Source organism: Balaenoptera ricei, chromosome 2 (assembly GCF_028023285.1).
Source record: "Balaenoptera ricei isolate mBalRic1 chromosome 2, mBalRic1.hap2, whole genome shotgun sequence".
NCBI classification, from domain to species: Eukaryota; Metazoa; Chordata; class Mammalia; order Artiodactyla; family Balaenopteridae; genus Balaenoptera; species Balaenoptera ricei.
In genome coordinates this window covers 125125655-125139639 of record NC_082640.1, presented here as the reverse complement: position 1 = coordinate 125139639, position 13985 = coordinate 125125655, and the positions used below count along the sequence as shown (strand labels likewise).

At 33.6% G+C, this 13985-nt stretch overlaps 1 protein-coding gene across 6 annotated transcripts in view; it reads left to right on the top strand.

The window, feature by feature from the left end:
• RALGAPA1 (Ral GTPase activating protein catalytic subunit alpha 1) overlaps positions 1 to 13985 on the top strand; it is a 226179-nt gene that overhangs the window by 124492 nt on the left and 87702 nt on the right. For all 6 annotated transcript variants that reach the window (XR_009500898.1, XM_059914119.1, XM_059914115.1 and 3 more), the window contains 7 exons: positions 5 to 103; positions 857 to 1012; positions 3108 to 3236; positions 7121 to 7246; positions 9786 to 9844; positions 12235 to 12343; positions 13711 to 13821. Coding sequence is in view for 5 of the 6 variants with exons in the window: in XM_059914119.1 (XP_059770102.1) it covers positions 5 to 103; positions 857 to 1012; positions 3108 to 3236; positions 7121 to 7246; positions 9786 to 9844; positions 12235 to 12343; positions 13711 to 13821 (789 nt within the window). In the remaining variant the exon portion in view is untranslated. The remainder of the gene's footprint in view (positions 1 to 4; positions 104 to 856; positions 1013 to 3107; positions 3237 to 7120; positions 7247 to 9785; positions 9845 to 12234; positions 12344 to 13710; positions 13822 to 13985) is intronic.

The following is a 13985-nucleotide window of genomic DNA, read 5'->3' as shown; positions in this document are numbered from 1 at the left end:
ACAGATTAGAGATAACCTTGGCATTTCAACTGATAACCTGACCTCCCCTTCTCCACCGGTTTTAATTCCTCCACTGAGAATTCTTACACCTTGGCTTTTCAAGGTAAGCTTAATATATAAAATATTAATTAAAAAGTTTCATTTAGTAAATAAGTATGTGGTCAGTCTCAAACAGTAGAGAGAGAGAAGACTATTGTGTAGTCTTCTAGAGCACTTAGTTTTGTTTTTTGTGTGTTTTTGTGTTTTTTAGCTTTTGTTAAAATTTACTGAAGTATAGTTGATTTATAATGTTGTGTTAATTTCTACTCTACAGCAAGCAAAGCGCTTCAGTTATACATATATATACATACTTTTTCATGTTGTTTTCCGTTATGGTTTATCACAGGATATTGAATATAGTTCCCTGTAGAGCACTTAATTTTTAACTAGCCATTAGGGGTTATATAGAGAGGAGAGTGGGCCTAGCAAAATTATTATTTAGGTTGCATCATTTTTATTGCTAAAACAAAAATGAATGTAGTAAATTATGTTTTTATTGTATTTAAATGAAATGTAAACCTCAGTTTTGTGTTATAGAATATGCTATGTACTTCTAAAGAACTAATTCTTTTAAGTATTATTTGATGTGTTTGGTGCATTTTCCTAAGTGAAACAGTGTATAAGTTATTCACACCTACACTGTATCATTTTAATGATAAAAATAATTTCAGTAATCCTGATATTTAGTTCATTAAAGAAAATGGGCCAACATAGAAATAAATGAAAACAAATATATTGCTTGCTATATTCAATTGTTTCAGTATTTAACAAACAGTATTTGGTTTTGAGTATTAAAAACAACATCTTTCAATTGTAGGCAACCATGTTAACTGATAAATATAAACAAGGTAAATTACACGCCTATAAACTTATTTGTAATACAATGAAAAGAAGACAAGATGTTTCTCCAAATAGAGATTTCCTAACACACTTCTACAATATAATGCACTGTGGATTACTTCATATTGATCAGGTAAATATATGTACTTTCTAACAAGTCGCTTTATAAGTTTATCTTTGATTCTTTATTCTGTTTAACTCTTGACTTTCAAGGTGTAGAATTAAAAACATTCCCTTATATTGTAATTTATTTACAGATTTATTCCATTTATAACCTCATTTATTCTGAAACATAGTTTCAAAACAAGCTATTGTAGTTGGGAGATTGACTTGATTATTAAGTGCATCTTTCTTCTAATGTTATACGAACTGTTCACTTTTTGAAGAGATTAAAACATCCTTTGCTTACGCTGACAACATCTTCCTTTAATGTCCTAATGTACTTATTCTTAGGTATTTTGTAATTGTTACTTGATAACTGGCACTTGGGACTTATGTATTTGCTCAGCTAGTCATGCAGCAGTCAGAGGTTTTTTCCTACTCTAAGAGTCAGCACATCACATTTTCTTATTTTTATAAATTGTATTACCATAGTGACAAGTATATTGATTTGCATCAATATAGTCATTACATTAGATAGTCATAAATATGTCTCTAGAACATTTCTTCATGGGTCTTGATCCTGGCCATAAAACTGAAAAGTATAGGAAGTTGCTGGTCAAAGTAATGTAAATGTTTGTAATCATAACGTAGTTAAATTTCACTTGCAGTTCATTTCAGGAGCATTAAATTAATATTAAAAGATGATAATAATGTATCTTTCTGAAAAGTGAAAAAACTTCTTGTGTTAATTTGAAATAATTATAGTTTTCTACCTTATAAACATGTCTCAAATAAAGTGATATTCTTAATTACTGGATAAAGAGCTTTCATTTAAATTGGATTGAGTAATACAGCCTGCTATACTGCATCCTCATGGTAAATTCCAAAGGGCAAAATGAATGAATAACCAAGTTGAGAATATTCCCTTAAAAATGCCTGCATCTGGATTTCTGAGGCTAGATGTCTATCATCAAAGGACTTCAATTTTTCTAAAAAAGAGAATTTCTCCAGTTGCCACATAACAGGTCATGCAACTTCAGACATCAGAGTTATCAACATGGAAGCAAATAGGTGGCAGAAGGAACTACTCTGCAATTAAGTTTTACAACACATGGGCCTTATTTATTTATTTTTTTCCGGTTTTATCATTTTAATGAACATAAGTCAAAGAGTAAGGTCACAGACAAAAGTTTTTTTTCATCTCTGTCCTTTCATCAGTTCCCAAGTCAACAAATATTCGGGCAGAGAATAAGAAAACCTTTAAAGCAAGAAACAGAAATGAGAAGAAAGCTAAGTGTGTATGTTGTTGTCAACATTTTTAACCTTTGCTTTCAGATTTATTTCAAAATATTTGCTTCTGGTGTCTGTGTCCTAAGCTGTAATGTATTTTGACTCAGCAGTCAGTGGACCACATTTTTGCCCGGGCTTATCCTCAGCTTCTTCAGTTCCACATGGCAAGGGGACCATTTGGAGTATCCTTCCTTGTGAAGGAAGGTCCAACACAGCAAAGTTTGCTGTTGCTTTCCAGGTTGCCTTGGGAAGGGGGGGATGGTGGGAAGGTGTTGATGAAAAGAGAATAGAAACTTCAGTGGGGACCTTATTATTCTGCAAACCAATAATAAAGTAGAATGCTGCTTTCAGATGAAATAAAATTGTTGCTAAAATAAAATGATGCTAATAAATAGCATTAGCATCATACAGGAACTTGTCAGAAATGTAAATTCTTAGACCCCATCCCAGACTTACTCAGTTAGTAATCTGATGGTAGAACCCACCAGTCTGTGGTTTAACAATCCCTCCAGGTGAGTCTAACGGATGACATGGGCCTTATTTTTAACCCTCCAAAGCAGAGCCCCTTCTAACTGGCTCTCTAGGGTGAAAAAAAAATGCTGTATTGATGTCAGTTAAAAAAAAAAGTGTTTTCAGTTTACTTTCCCGTGACAAAATATAGTACTAAGCATGGATTCTTTGGAAGAATTAAAATTAGTCTTTCCAGTTAGCCAACCAGTTATAGTTATTACCTGTTTCATTATTTCATACATTGTCTATTTTTAAGGATATTGACTAGCTGATACCCAAGATTACATTTGTGATATTTTTCTTCTCCTCTTTTCTTTATTCCTAAGGATATTGTCAATACAATCATCAAGCACTGCTCACCTCAATTTTTTTCACTTGGTTTGCCTGGTGCCACAATGCTTATTATGGATTTTATTGTAGCAGCTGGTAGAGTGGCTTCTTCAGCTTTTCTCAATGTAAGTTTTTATTTCCTGTCCTTCACAATATAACAAACTGTGGTTAACCAAGATTCAGCTAACAGAGCAACAAAGGAAGAGCCACTGTTGATAAAATATAACAAACTGATGTTCAGGAAGATACGTAATTTAATTAGAATTGATTGTCTCTCCCACTTTAAAAAAAAAAAAAAGTAAACAATTCTGAAGTGTAAGAAAGTACTAAAATTATTTGATAAATTGACCCAGGAGCTACAAAAATGGGTTAAATCTGATAAGCAAAACAATTTAAAATTGAGGAAATCTAAAGAAACAAACAGGGAGGGAAGAAAATTTTGAAAATGGGCAATGAGCTATATAGCAAAAGAGAAGAAAGAAATATAGGTGAGGTAACCTAGAAATATGCTCTAGGAGTAAACTCTAAAACAGCATGTGAGGATTTTTCATACAGTTTGGAGCTGTGAGACAATGCCAGGTAACTTAGTATAACTGGAACATGTTCAGATATAAGTGGCAGAAGTGAACTAAGGAGGAAGGCAGTAACTCTGTTTCTAGTACTCAAGAGGTTAGATTTCATCCTAAGGAAAGAATGAGTGGCCGTTGAAAGATTTTAAGCAGAGTGACATGATCACATTTGTATTTTAGAAAGATCACCCTGGAACAAAGTATAAATGAGAAATAATTGAACGTCTACTGAGAAAAACTAAAAGTATTTGGGAAAGAAAAATCAGTCATACTTGACTAGTGCTTTATAACTTGCAAAGCAGTTTAACATATGTTATTTCATTTATAAGCTGCAAAAGACCAACAGTGAATGAAAAGGAGTTCTGTTTGGGGCATAGGAAGCTGCCTGTTAGACACCCATGAGATGTCAGAAGGGCCACTGTATGTACAAGTCAGGACCTCAAAGGAGATGTCTGGACCAAAAATGGAAAGCTGGGAGACATTAGCTTACAGATGCTATTGAAAGCCATGAAACTGGATACAGTCACCTAGAGAAAATGTGCAAATAAGAGAACAACCCATATTTATAGCTAGTCATTAACCCTGTTTCCCTAGTTCCTGGAGAACAGTGATCATGTCTTACTTATCTTGGTATCTTCAGGGCCTGGCACAGCATCATGGTTATAGGTATTTATTAATTGAATCTGTAAATATATATTCAGCACTTAGTATGTGTTCAACATGGTGCTGAGCCCTTTTGTGGTTATTAAACTTTTGTTTCCCCTTGTGTACAAAGTGTTCCTTTGGGTGGAATATAGAAGGATATAGAATAAATGAGATACACATTGTACTCAGGGAACATATAGTCTGCTGCTGGGAAGATAGGAAAATATATTAACAACTATAGAATGTAGGACAACAAAGAGGTACCAGTAGGAGGAGCTTAGCATAGTGGTTAAAAGCATGGGTTCAAATCCCAGCTCTGCCACTTAATTAGCTGTGAGATCTTGTGCAAGTTACTTGATTTCTCTGTGTCTAAGTTTCTTCATCTATAAAATGGAGGTAACCTTCCTCATCTGGTTATTTTATGGGGATTTGAGTTAATATTTGTAACATGGTTGGAACATTATTTGACACATTGTATGTGCAGTTTAAGTGTTTGTTAAACAAAATAAAATTATTTGGTAATTAAGACAGAGGAGAGATCTTTTTTTTTAAGGGATATCAGGAGGTTCCATGGAAAAGATATTTGAGTAGGTCCGTGAAAGATTAGTAGTATTCTTAAGAGTGAAAATGGAGAAGGGGGAAGGTATTCCAGGCATAGGGAAACAGGCATGAGTAAGCTGTGTCCTAGGAATGACAAATAATTCATTTTGTTTACAAGCTAGTTAGTCTAACTAGAGAGTAGTGGACACAAAGAACAGAAAGGTACTTTAGATCCCAGCTACCCAAAATGTGGTCTGCACACCAGAAACATTTGGCATGCAGAATCTCAGACCTCATCCCAGACCTACTGAAACAGAATATACATTTTAACTATATCCCAAATAATTGGTATGGACAGTAAAGATTGAGAAGCACTGCTTTAGACTATATCTTGGAGGGTCTATTAATGCCAGGGATCAGATTATAATGCTATATTTTATATTAGATAAACAGTTGAATTTTTTAAAGTAGGGAGAGAGATGATTAAATCTGTGCTTTGCTAATGTTAAATAAGTGTATTAAACTGGAGATAGATTAAATGGAAGACAAACTAAAGATGCTAAACAAGTTACAAGGCTATTGTAGTATTACCAGAGTACACAGATTATCAATCTCTTGGATACTGGCAAAAGCTGATAGAACTCAGAGGAGCCTGATGCATAAACCAATGCCATTTTTTTATGCATTTACTATGAAAACTATAACTTTTCAGTTAGCTGATTATTCCAGATCAGTAGTCGGCACATTTCCTACAGTCCTGATGTCCTTAGGCATCCATTTTATGTGACTAAACCTTCCTCCTATCTAGAAGGATACTACTTATGTAACATCCTTGGGAAATTTTAAAAAACAGTTGTTTTCTGTTCTCTGTGGTTCTTATGAGGAACACCTATTGAGAAAGCCTGCCTAGGAAGCCAAATCATTACAAGAAGTAAATCTGACACATCTCCACTGTAAGGTTTTGGGCAGTCTTTTCCTCTGGACGGTGTTGGAGATACGCAGTCTAAATCTTGCTCTTTGGAGTTTCATTTTAGATCCCACACATATCATCTTCCTTTTGTTAATCCCCCCGCCCCCAGGCAGATTTCAAAGTAATTTGATTAGGTTTTGCCTTTCTTAATTACAGTTCCATTCCAGTTTTGCCTCCCATTATGCCCCACATACCTGAATGAGTATTCCCAGTTTTTTTATCCAACTTTAAAGAAAAACCCTTAGCTAATCTCTATCATTAAATATTGGGGTTTTTTTTCAGTTTCATTTTTATAGTAAAATTGATTTTAAATCGGGATGGTGGGTGTGAGCTTACCCCACCCCATTATGCTGCTGGCCTTGTATCTGTAAATCTAGATTATTTTTTTAATATGGAAATGAGTTGTTTTGTTGAAAATCATAATAGAATACTACTCCATCACCTCTGTTATAACATTTATTAACAAGGAAATCCTTTGGAGATAGGTTCTTGTTTTATGGAAATAGAAGAAGTTTTATATTTCTAATAGATTGGTTTTAGCATTCTTGTTAGGTGTTATTAAACATATAAATCAATTTTTAGGTATTTTAGTAAACAAAGCAATTTATCAGTAGGTGGATGTTGATGTTAGGTGGGCATGCAAGAAGGCAGAAGAAAAAAGAAATGTTCAGTGCTGATACTTCAGAAATGGCTTAATACAGCTAAGGAAAAAAGATGAAAAGTTACCTTCATCTGCAGTCCAAGCATAATTTCTAATTTTGTTTTTAGTAAGTAGTATAGGTAGTGTTTTTATCATGTGCATAAGATCATAAAACATATCTAGACTAATGCCGGTGTCTTGAAGATATAGTGACCATTTTCATCCTTAGTTACTTTATTCATCCTTAGATAGTAACGGATATAATCTAGAGACCATGAGTCTTCTGCTCATTAGAACAATATGTTACGATGTGTGAGTTGCCTGTAGAATGAAAGTATTTATATTTTTCCTCAAAATTAGGGTAATTTTATGCTGTTAGCTAAAACTGTATTCCTGTCTACATACTCATTAGCTGTACCCACATTTCTGCTTATTAGCTGCTCTTAAAGAAAGCTCTACTATTTGTTCATTGCATTTATTGAGAATAACAGTAGTTTATGTGGAAAGTATAGATGAAAACCTAATCTTTTTGTGTTCCCCTTTCCTTTTTGAATTTTGTCTTGTACTCTGACTTCCCTGTGTAATCTGGTTAGATAATACAGTAATTTTTCTGATAATTAAAGATTTTTAAAATCTGATACATAGGCACCAAGAGTGGAAGCACAAGTTCTTCTTGGATCTTTGGTTTGCTTTCCCAACTTATATTGTGAACTGCCTGCTCTCCATCCCAACATTCCTGATATTGCTGTGTCTCAATTTACAGATGTTAAGGTAAGAAATTAGGTGCTAATTTTTAGCGTTTAAATGACTTTATAATCATAGCAGTATATTCAGTAAAATTTGTGTTCTTCATTTTCCTCTCGAAATCCACGCAATTGTTGAAGAACTTTAGCCAGCTGTACCCCTCAGACACAAAGGCTGGAATGTCCATTAGGAACGTAACCTTTTTTTTTAATAACTATTACTTTGGAAACATTTTCTCATTATTGAACCCACTCACATGTCATTATCTTAGGATTCATTCATTCACTCACTGAACATTTATTGAAATCCCATGAGCCATATACTATGCTGCTAATGTAAGGCTTCTAAGATTGAGATAGCACTCGACCTGCATATTTGACTGTCTCCTTCTCCCAGTTTTCCAAGGTGATGAATCAAACAATGTAATGGAATATTCTATTCTGCTATAGGAAACTGTGGAATTGGGGTGGAGATCCCATGTACCTGAAGCATTAACAGGCTTGAGTAAGAGATGGTGCAAAATTGAACTGTCTATACAATTGCTTACCCAGATAGTAAATCTTTAAAAAAAAAAAAAAAAAAAAGATAGTGTCTAATTAGGAGTAGACATACCCTAATTGTTGTTTACAAGCCTTTTTAAAAATTTCAAGTAAAAAAAATTGGTGAAAAGTTGTTTTGTGCCTCTGTAGAGGTCAGCCTCTGTTTGAAGGGGAAGGTGTGACATGATCAGCATCCTTAGTCCTCTGGACTCAGTAATTCTTAGACCAAGGTAGAGGGGAGTGGTGTGATCAGGTCTCCTAGTTAGGATAAAGGCACTTAGTGCTCTGGACCCAGCAATGTGCCTGGTAGTGAATAATTCCGTCACTAAGTCAAGACCTGTCTCTAACTGAATGCCCATGTATTATAAATTCCCACAGGTTTAACAGTCCTAAGAAGTTGTGCTTGTTATAGTAATTGCCAGATGGTCTCTGTTTGACCTGAATTGGCCCTAGAATTAGAAGGGAAAGGAGAATAAAGAAGGGACGAGAGAGGGGCATTCTGTCTCCTCAGAAGTCATGCTGATGATTTTTTTTTAAACTTGTGCTTTCTCTGAAAGAAATGTTTTAAATCAAATTTTTGTCAGCAGTTTTGCATATACTTCCCATACCACCTGTATTTCTCTGTGCAGCATTTAATCACACTTGTAATTATTTTTCAGTGTCTGATTTATACTTTAGACAAATAAGTACCACAAGGTCTTAGTTACTGCTATATCCTCAGAGCTTAACACATTGCTTGGCATGTAGAATATACTCCGAAAACATTTGTTAAACAAGTGAACTTCACTTAAACATAAAATTGTAGGGGCCGATGCAAATTTATAATGATATTTAATTAAAACTATACAAATTGACCTTTGGTCTTCAGGGATGTAATGGCTTTGGTTTCTTCTATTTTCAGAAGATCCTGAAGGTCAAAGATAGGTAAGAGTTTCAATTTGCTTAGGCCGTTTTGAGTTTCTTTGGGCTTAGCCTAGCCTACTGTATGTGATTTGTATGATCAGAGTGGCCTTGTCCTTTGCTGGCCATTGTATAGGCAGTAATGGCTGAAGTGATTTTTTAAAAAAACCAAAATAAAACTATTACATAGAAAGCTCTTGGGCTTAAACAATAGGTAGCTTCCAAGTACCTATTAATTGCTAGCCATTGGGCTAGGTGCTAAATTCACAAAGATAAGTAGAATGTTACTCCTCTAAGGAGCTTACAATCTATATAGCTGATAAATCCTTAATGAGTGAATAATTGAATGATTTTTAAAAACCATATTAACTATTAACTAGCACTTATCCCAAAACTCACACATAAGAAGAGGAAGCTTTCTTTTAAATGATAATTCTCAAAGTCGTGAACAGTTTTGTTCATACCTTTGAGCTATTAAATCTGCTTTAATTATCTTTATAGTGAGCATTTTATCACTCTTCTAATCAGGAAAAAAGTTTTTGAACATATACATTTGGTGATAAATTTCAAAAATCATTTGTCTGCTATAACAAAATACTACAGACTGGGTAGCTTATAAGTGACAGAAATTTATTTCTCACAGTTCTGGAGGCTAAGTCCAAAATCAAGGCTCTAGCATAATCACATTCTGGTGAAGGCCCTCTTCCTGGTTCATAGCCAGTGCCTTCTTGCTGTGTCCTCACAGAGTAGAAGGTGCTTAGGGAACTCTGTGGGAGTCTCTCTTATTTATAAGAGCATTAATCCCATTCATAAAGGCCCCACTCTCATGGCCTAAGTACCTCCTAGTACCATCATCTTCAGGGGTTAGGATTGCAACATACGAATTTGGGGGGGGGGGCACAAACATTCAGACCATACCATTGTTTTATTTATTTATCTAATTTTATGAATAACATTGGAATATACTAAAAGTATGTACATGAGAACGAAAAATGTCTGTTTTATTTTGCTATTGTATCCCTAGCGCCTGACACAGTGCCTGGGTCCGTGGTGGCTATTTAATAAATATTTGTTAAATAAATGAATGAAAAATCTTAGTCATTGCTACTATTTCTCCTTCATTTTAGGAACTTATAATCAAAACTGTATTAAGCTCGGCAAGAGATGAGCCCTCTGGTCCTGCACGGTAAGTCAGATATTCTTAAGACTTGACATGGCTATTCTGTGTTTGTAGTTTTTATTTTAGAAGTTAACTGAATTATTTAGCAGTCCAGATTGTTTCAGATACTCAAAAGCTATTCTAAGTCACAAATTTAAATTATTTGGATGATTAAATACTTTTTTTCATTATTTAAATATGAACCTTCCCTTCAGTAAAAAAATAAAATCCTAGTCACCTTCTTCAGTATCTTCACCTTCTGTGTCCAAAATGATTTCTTTTAATTGTATTTAAGTAGATTTTGCTTTCCCTTCAGATTATATTTGTCACTGTCTCTTATGTAGTACCTTGAAATATGGTACTAGTTACCCAATGAATGTTTGTTAAATTGAATTAAAATATTTTCATTGTAGAAAGTAATATCTAAGAAAATAGTATATATTATTATTTATAAATATTTGATCAGGATATTTTTAAAAAATAGAATGTAAATAATAAGATTTTAAAATGTTTTTGTTTTTAAATATCTCATTAAGAAGTGAAAACTGTGGCATTTTGTCTGTGTTACTAAACTTTTATCAAAAAGGTTGATTTAAATCAGCATGTTGCCCTAACATATAAGCTTAGAAGCTTATACCCCAGAATCTGACTAGTAGCAGAAAGTTGAGCCATACTGGGAATAATCTAGATTATTTTGACATCTTGAAGAATGTAGGAAACCGTACACACACACGCACACACAAAAACTGATCTTAACCTTTATAAAGCAAAAACCAAAAAACAAAAACTTAAGCATTTGTCCTCCCGGTCTGTGCCTTTTACTGTGGCTTTAGTTAGCTGCATCTATGGAGAACTTTGCTTCACTTCACAGTTTATTGTTATTTTAGGATTACAGCTCCTTCCACTGCTAAACCTGTCACTTGGTTATTTAGATCTATAAATGTTACATAAGATTGATGGGTGGACAACAGTAGAGAAGAAAGGAAGCTGTAGACCTCACATAGAAGACTTTCTATAGTTTTGATAGTAAATTAGTAGCATTAACACTGATAGACTGAAAGAAGGGACTTAACTTCTGATCCATTATGTTCAGGAAGAAAAATATTTCTGCATTGAATTGTTCTGAAATTTATCATTCTACTGAATTTAATTTAAGAATATCAGTATCAGGACATGCAAGATATATCAGGAAACTAGAAGGAGCTGACTTTTTTTTAATACTTAGAAACATTGTATGCTTCATCAGAAGCTTATACATGAACACACTAATAGAATTTTTACTGATTCTGATCATCAGATTACTTTCTTCAAGCTGAAACTCAGTTGAAGTAGGGAACTGAAGTTTCACAAGACATTAGGAAACAGAACAAAGATTCTCCAAGTTCTGTTTCTGTTGGAATTCCTTTATAAAGTGTATAAATTTTATTTGTGGTCCCAATTTGTTTTAAAAAGAATTTGTAGCTAGCTATGTTAAATGTAAAAGGTATGAAAATAATATCTTATTGACTGCTGCTATCAGTCAATAACATTACACTTTCCTTTTTTTAAAAAAAAACAAAAACATTTGTTTATTTTTGTCTGCGTCGGGTCTTCGTTGCTGCCCGCAGGCTTTTTCTAGTTGTGGCGAACAGGGGCTACTCTTGGTTGTGGTGCATGGGCTTCTTATTGTGGTGGCTTCTCTTGTTGCAGAGCATGGGCTCTAGGTGCTCGGGCTTCAGTAGTTGTGGCACGCGGGTTCAGTAGTTGTGGCACACGGGCTTAGTTGCTCCACGGCATGTGGGATCTTCCCGAACCAGGACTCAAACCTGTGTCCCCTGCATTGGCAGGCGGATTCTTAACCACTGTGCCACCAGGGAAGTCCCCACTCTTTCCTTTTTGAAAGCATGTTGCATATTTGTTTGGGAAGCTTTATGACAATATCAATTTATCAATATGGGTTTGTTAGAAAGATCCTGTGTGTTATCCCCACCTATGATCTTGGTAATAAATTATAGTTGAAAATAAGGCTTAGAACAGGGAACTCTACTCAATATTCTGTAATAACCTATATGGGAAAAGAATCTGAAAAAGAATGGATGTATGTATATGTATAACTGAATCACTTTGTTGTATACCCTGAAACACAATATTGTAAATCAACTATACTCCAATATAAAATAAAAATTAAATTTAAAAAAATAAGGCTTAGAGTTTGGGGGATGTGCTTTCCTCCACTTTATCTTCCTAAGTAACAAATTTATTAATTAACAGTAATAAATTGATTAATTAACAGAGTAACAAATTGATTAATTCACCTAAACAGTGCATGTTCACTCTGGGTTGGTTGGTTGTGGGTGTTTTGGTTGTGGTGGTGGTGTCATTTCATTTAAACGCTCATCCACTTTTATTTATATCATTATTGGTTGCCTTTTCTGCAGATGTGTAGCACTTTGCAGTTTAGGTATTTGGATTTGTGAAGAACTAGTCCATGAGTCTCATCATCCTCAAATTAAGGAAGCTCTGAATGTAATTTGTGTTTCCTTAAAGGTAAGTAAATAAATAAATAAATATTTAGTGGACTATATTAAGATAGTATAGAATGCATGATTATTTTTCTCTAAATGTTAATTATATATTGTGCCCTTACAGAATAAAACATTTAATAGATATTTTCATTAATTTATTATTACATTATTTCTTTGATTCCGACTTTTTCCTTAAGAATAGTTCTACTCTTGATTTTAGGATATCTTGGTGATGACCTATTTTATCTCAAATTTTATGTATTTGGCTTTGTCTTTAAGATACATATGGATGACTTCTAAAAAGGAAACCAGTCATTTAACAACATTTGTAGGGCTTTTCATCATTTCTTAATCAGTATTTTAGTAACCTACCCTTCGATCTTTATTACTTCCTGAATTCTTGAGCTATTCAATTTTTGGCTTTATCATTCAAGTTAAATGCCCTCTTTGTGGCCAGAATAAGATTTGCTCAGAAATAATAACCTGATTATTTGGAGAGTCTGAATGAATAAATGGATATTTTTTATTTGTAAAAAGATGAATGATATTATTTTTTGTCCTAAGACTTGTATTATAATATCTGTATAGAACTCTAAACACACAAAGTACAAATATTACTTATTTGACGGATATTTCTGAGTATATACTATGTTTGAGGTGCTTTGCTAGGCAGAGTGAGGAATACCAGAATGAAAAAGAAATATAAATACTAGATTGAAGAGATTAATAATATGATGGCTGAAAAAGATGAAAATAAGTAATAAAATATAAAAAGCTGAGAGAACTAAATGAGTGGTGCATATAAACTGCTGATTGAGTTCAGAGAAAGCAGAGGTCACTTTGACTTAGGTATCAGAGAAGACTTTGGAAAGAGGAAGTATGTGGTCAGGGCTTCAAGAGTGGGTGAGATTTGGTCATAGAGAGATAAGAATAAAAAGTTTGACTTTATACCACTGGGGAGTCACCTAAGATTTTTAAGCATAGAGAACGTCAGCATCAGAACAGTTCTTCAGAAGATAATATGGAAGTATTGAGTATAGTAAGTAGATTGCAATGGGGAAAGATGGGATAACAAGATTAGCAGTTTAGAGGCCATTCCAGAAATCTAGGTAAGAGAAAATGGAGTAAAACTTTAATGAGGACAGTCAAACGTTACAAAGAAAAAATAAAGTTAATTATATCTTTGGAATGTGTTATGATTTTTTTATTTTGCAGGTGTATATTTATCTTCCTAATAATATTTTAATAAACACAAATATAGAATGACAAAAATAAACATGTATACAATTTAAAATTTTTTAGCAGCTAATGCAGAGATGAATAATATCAGGAAGAAATTTTTTATAACAGTGCTTTTTTGTTTTTGTTTTTTTCTTATTATTATTACAGTTTACAAATAAAACAGTAGCCCATGTAGCTTGTAACATGCTTCACATGCTGGTTCATTATGTACCTAGACTTCAGATTTACCAGCCTGATTCTCCCTTGAAAATTATTCAAGTAAGTAATTTCTCATTTATTTCTTATTATGACTTGTTAAAGATCCTTAGATTTGGATACCTTGAGATATAAAATTATTTAATAGTTTTCTTTAAATTTTGTATAGCTAAATAATGGCCACTCAGGGTACTTTTTTGAGATATCAAAGTTCATGACAGTCCCTT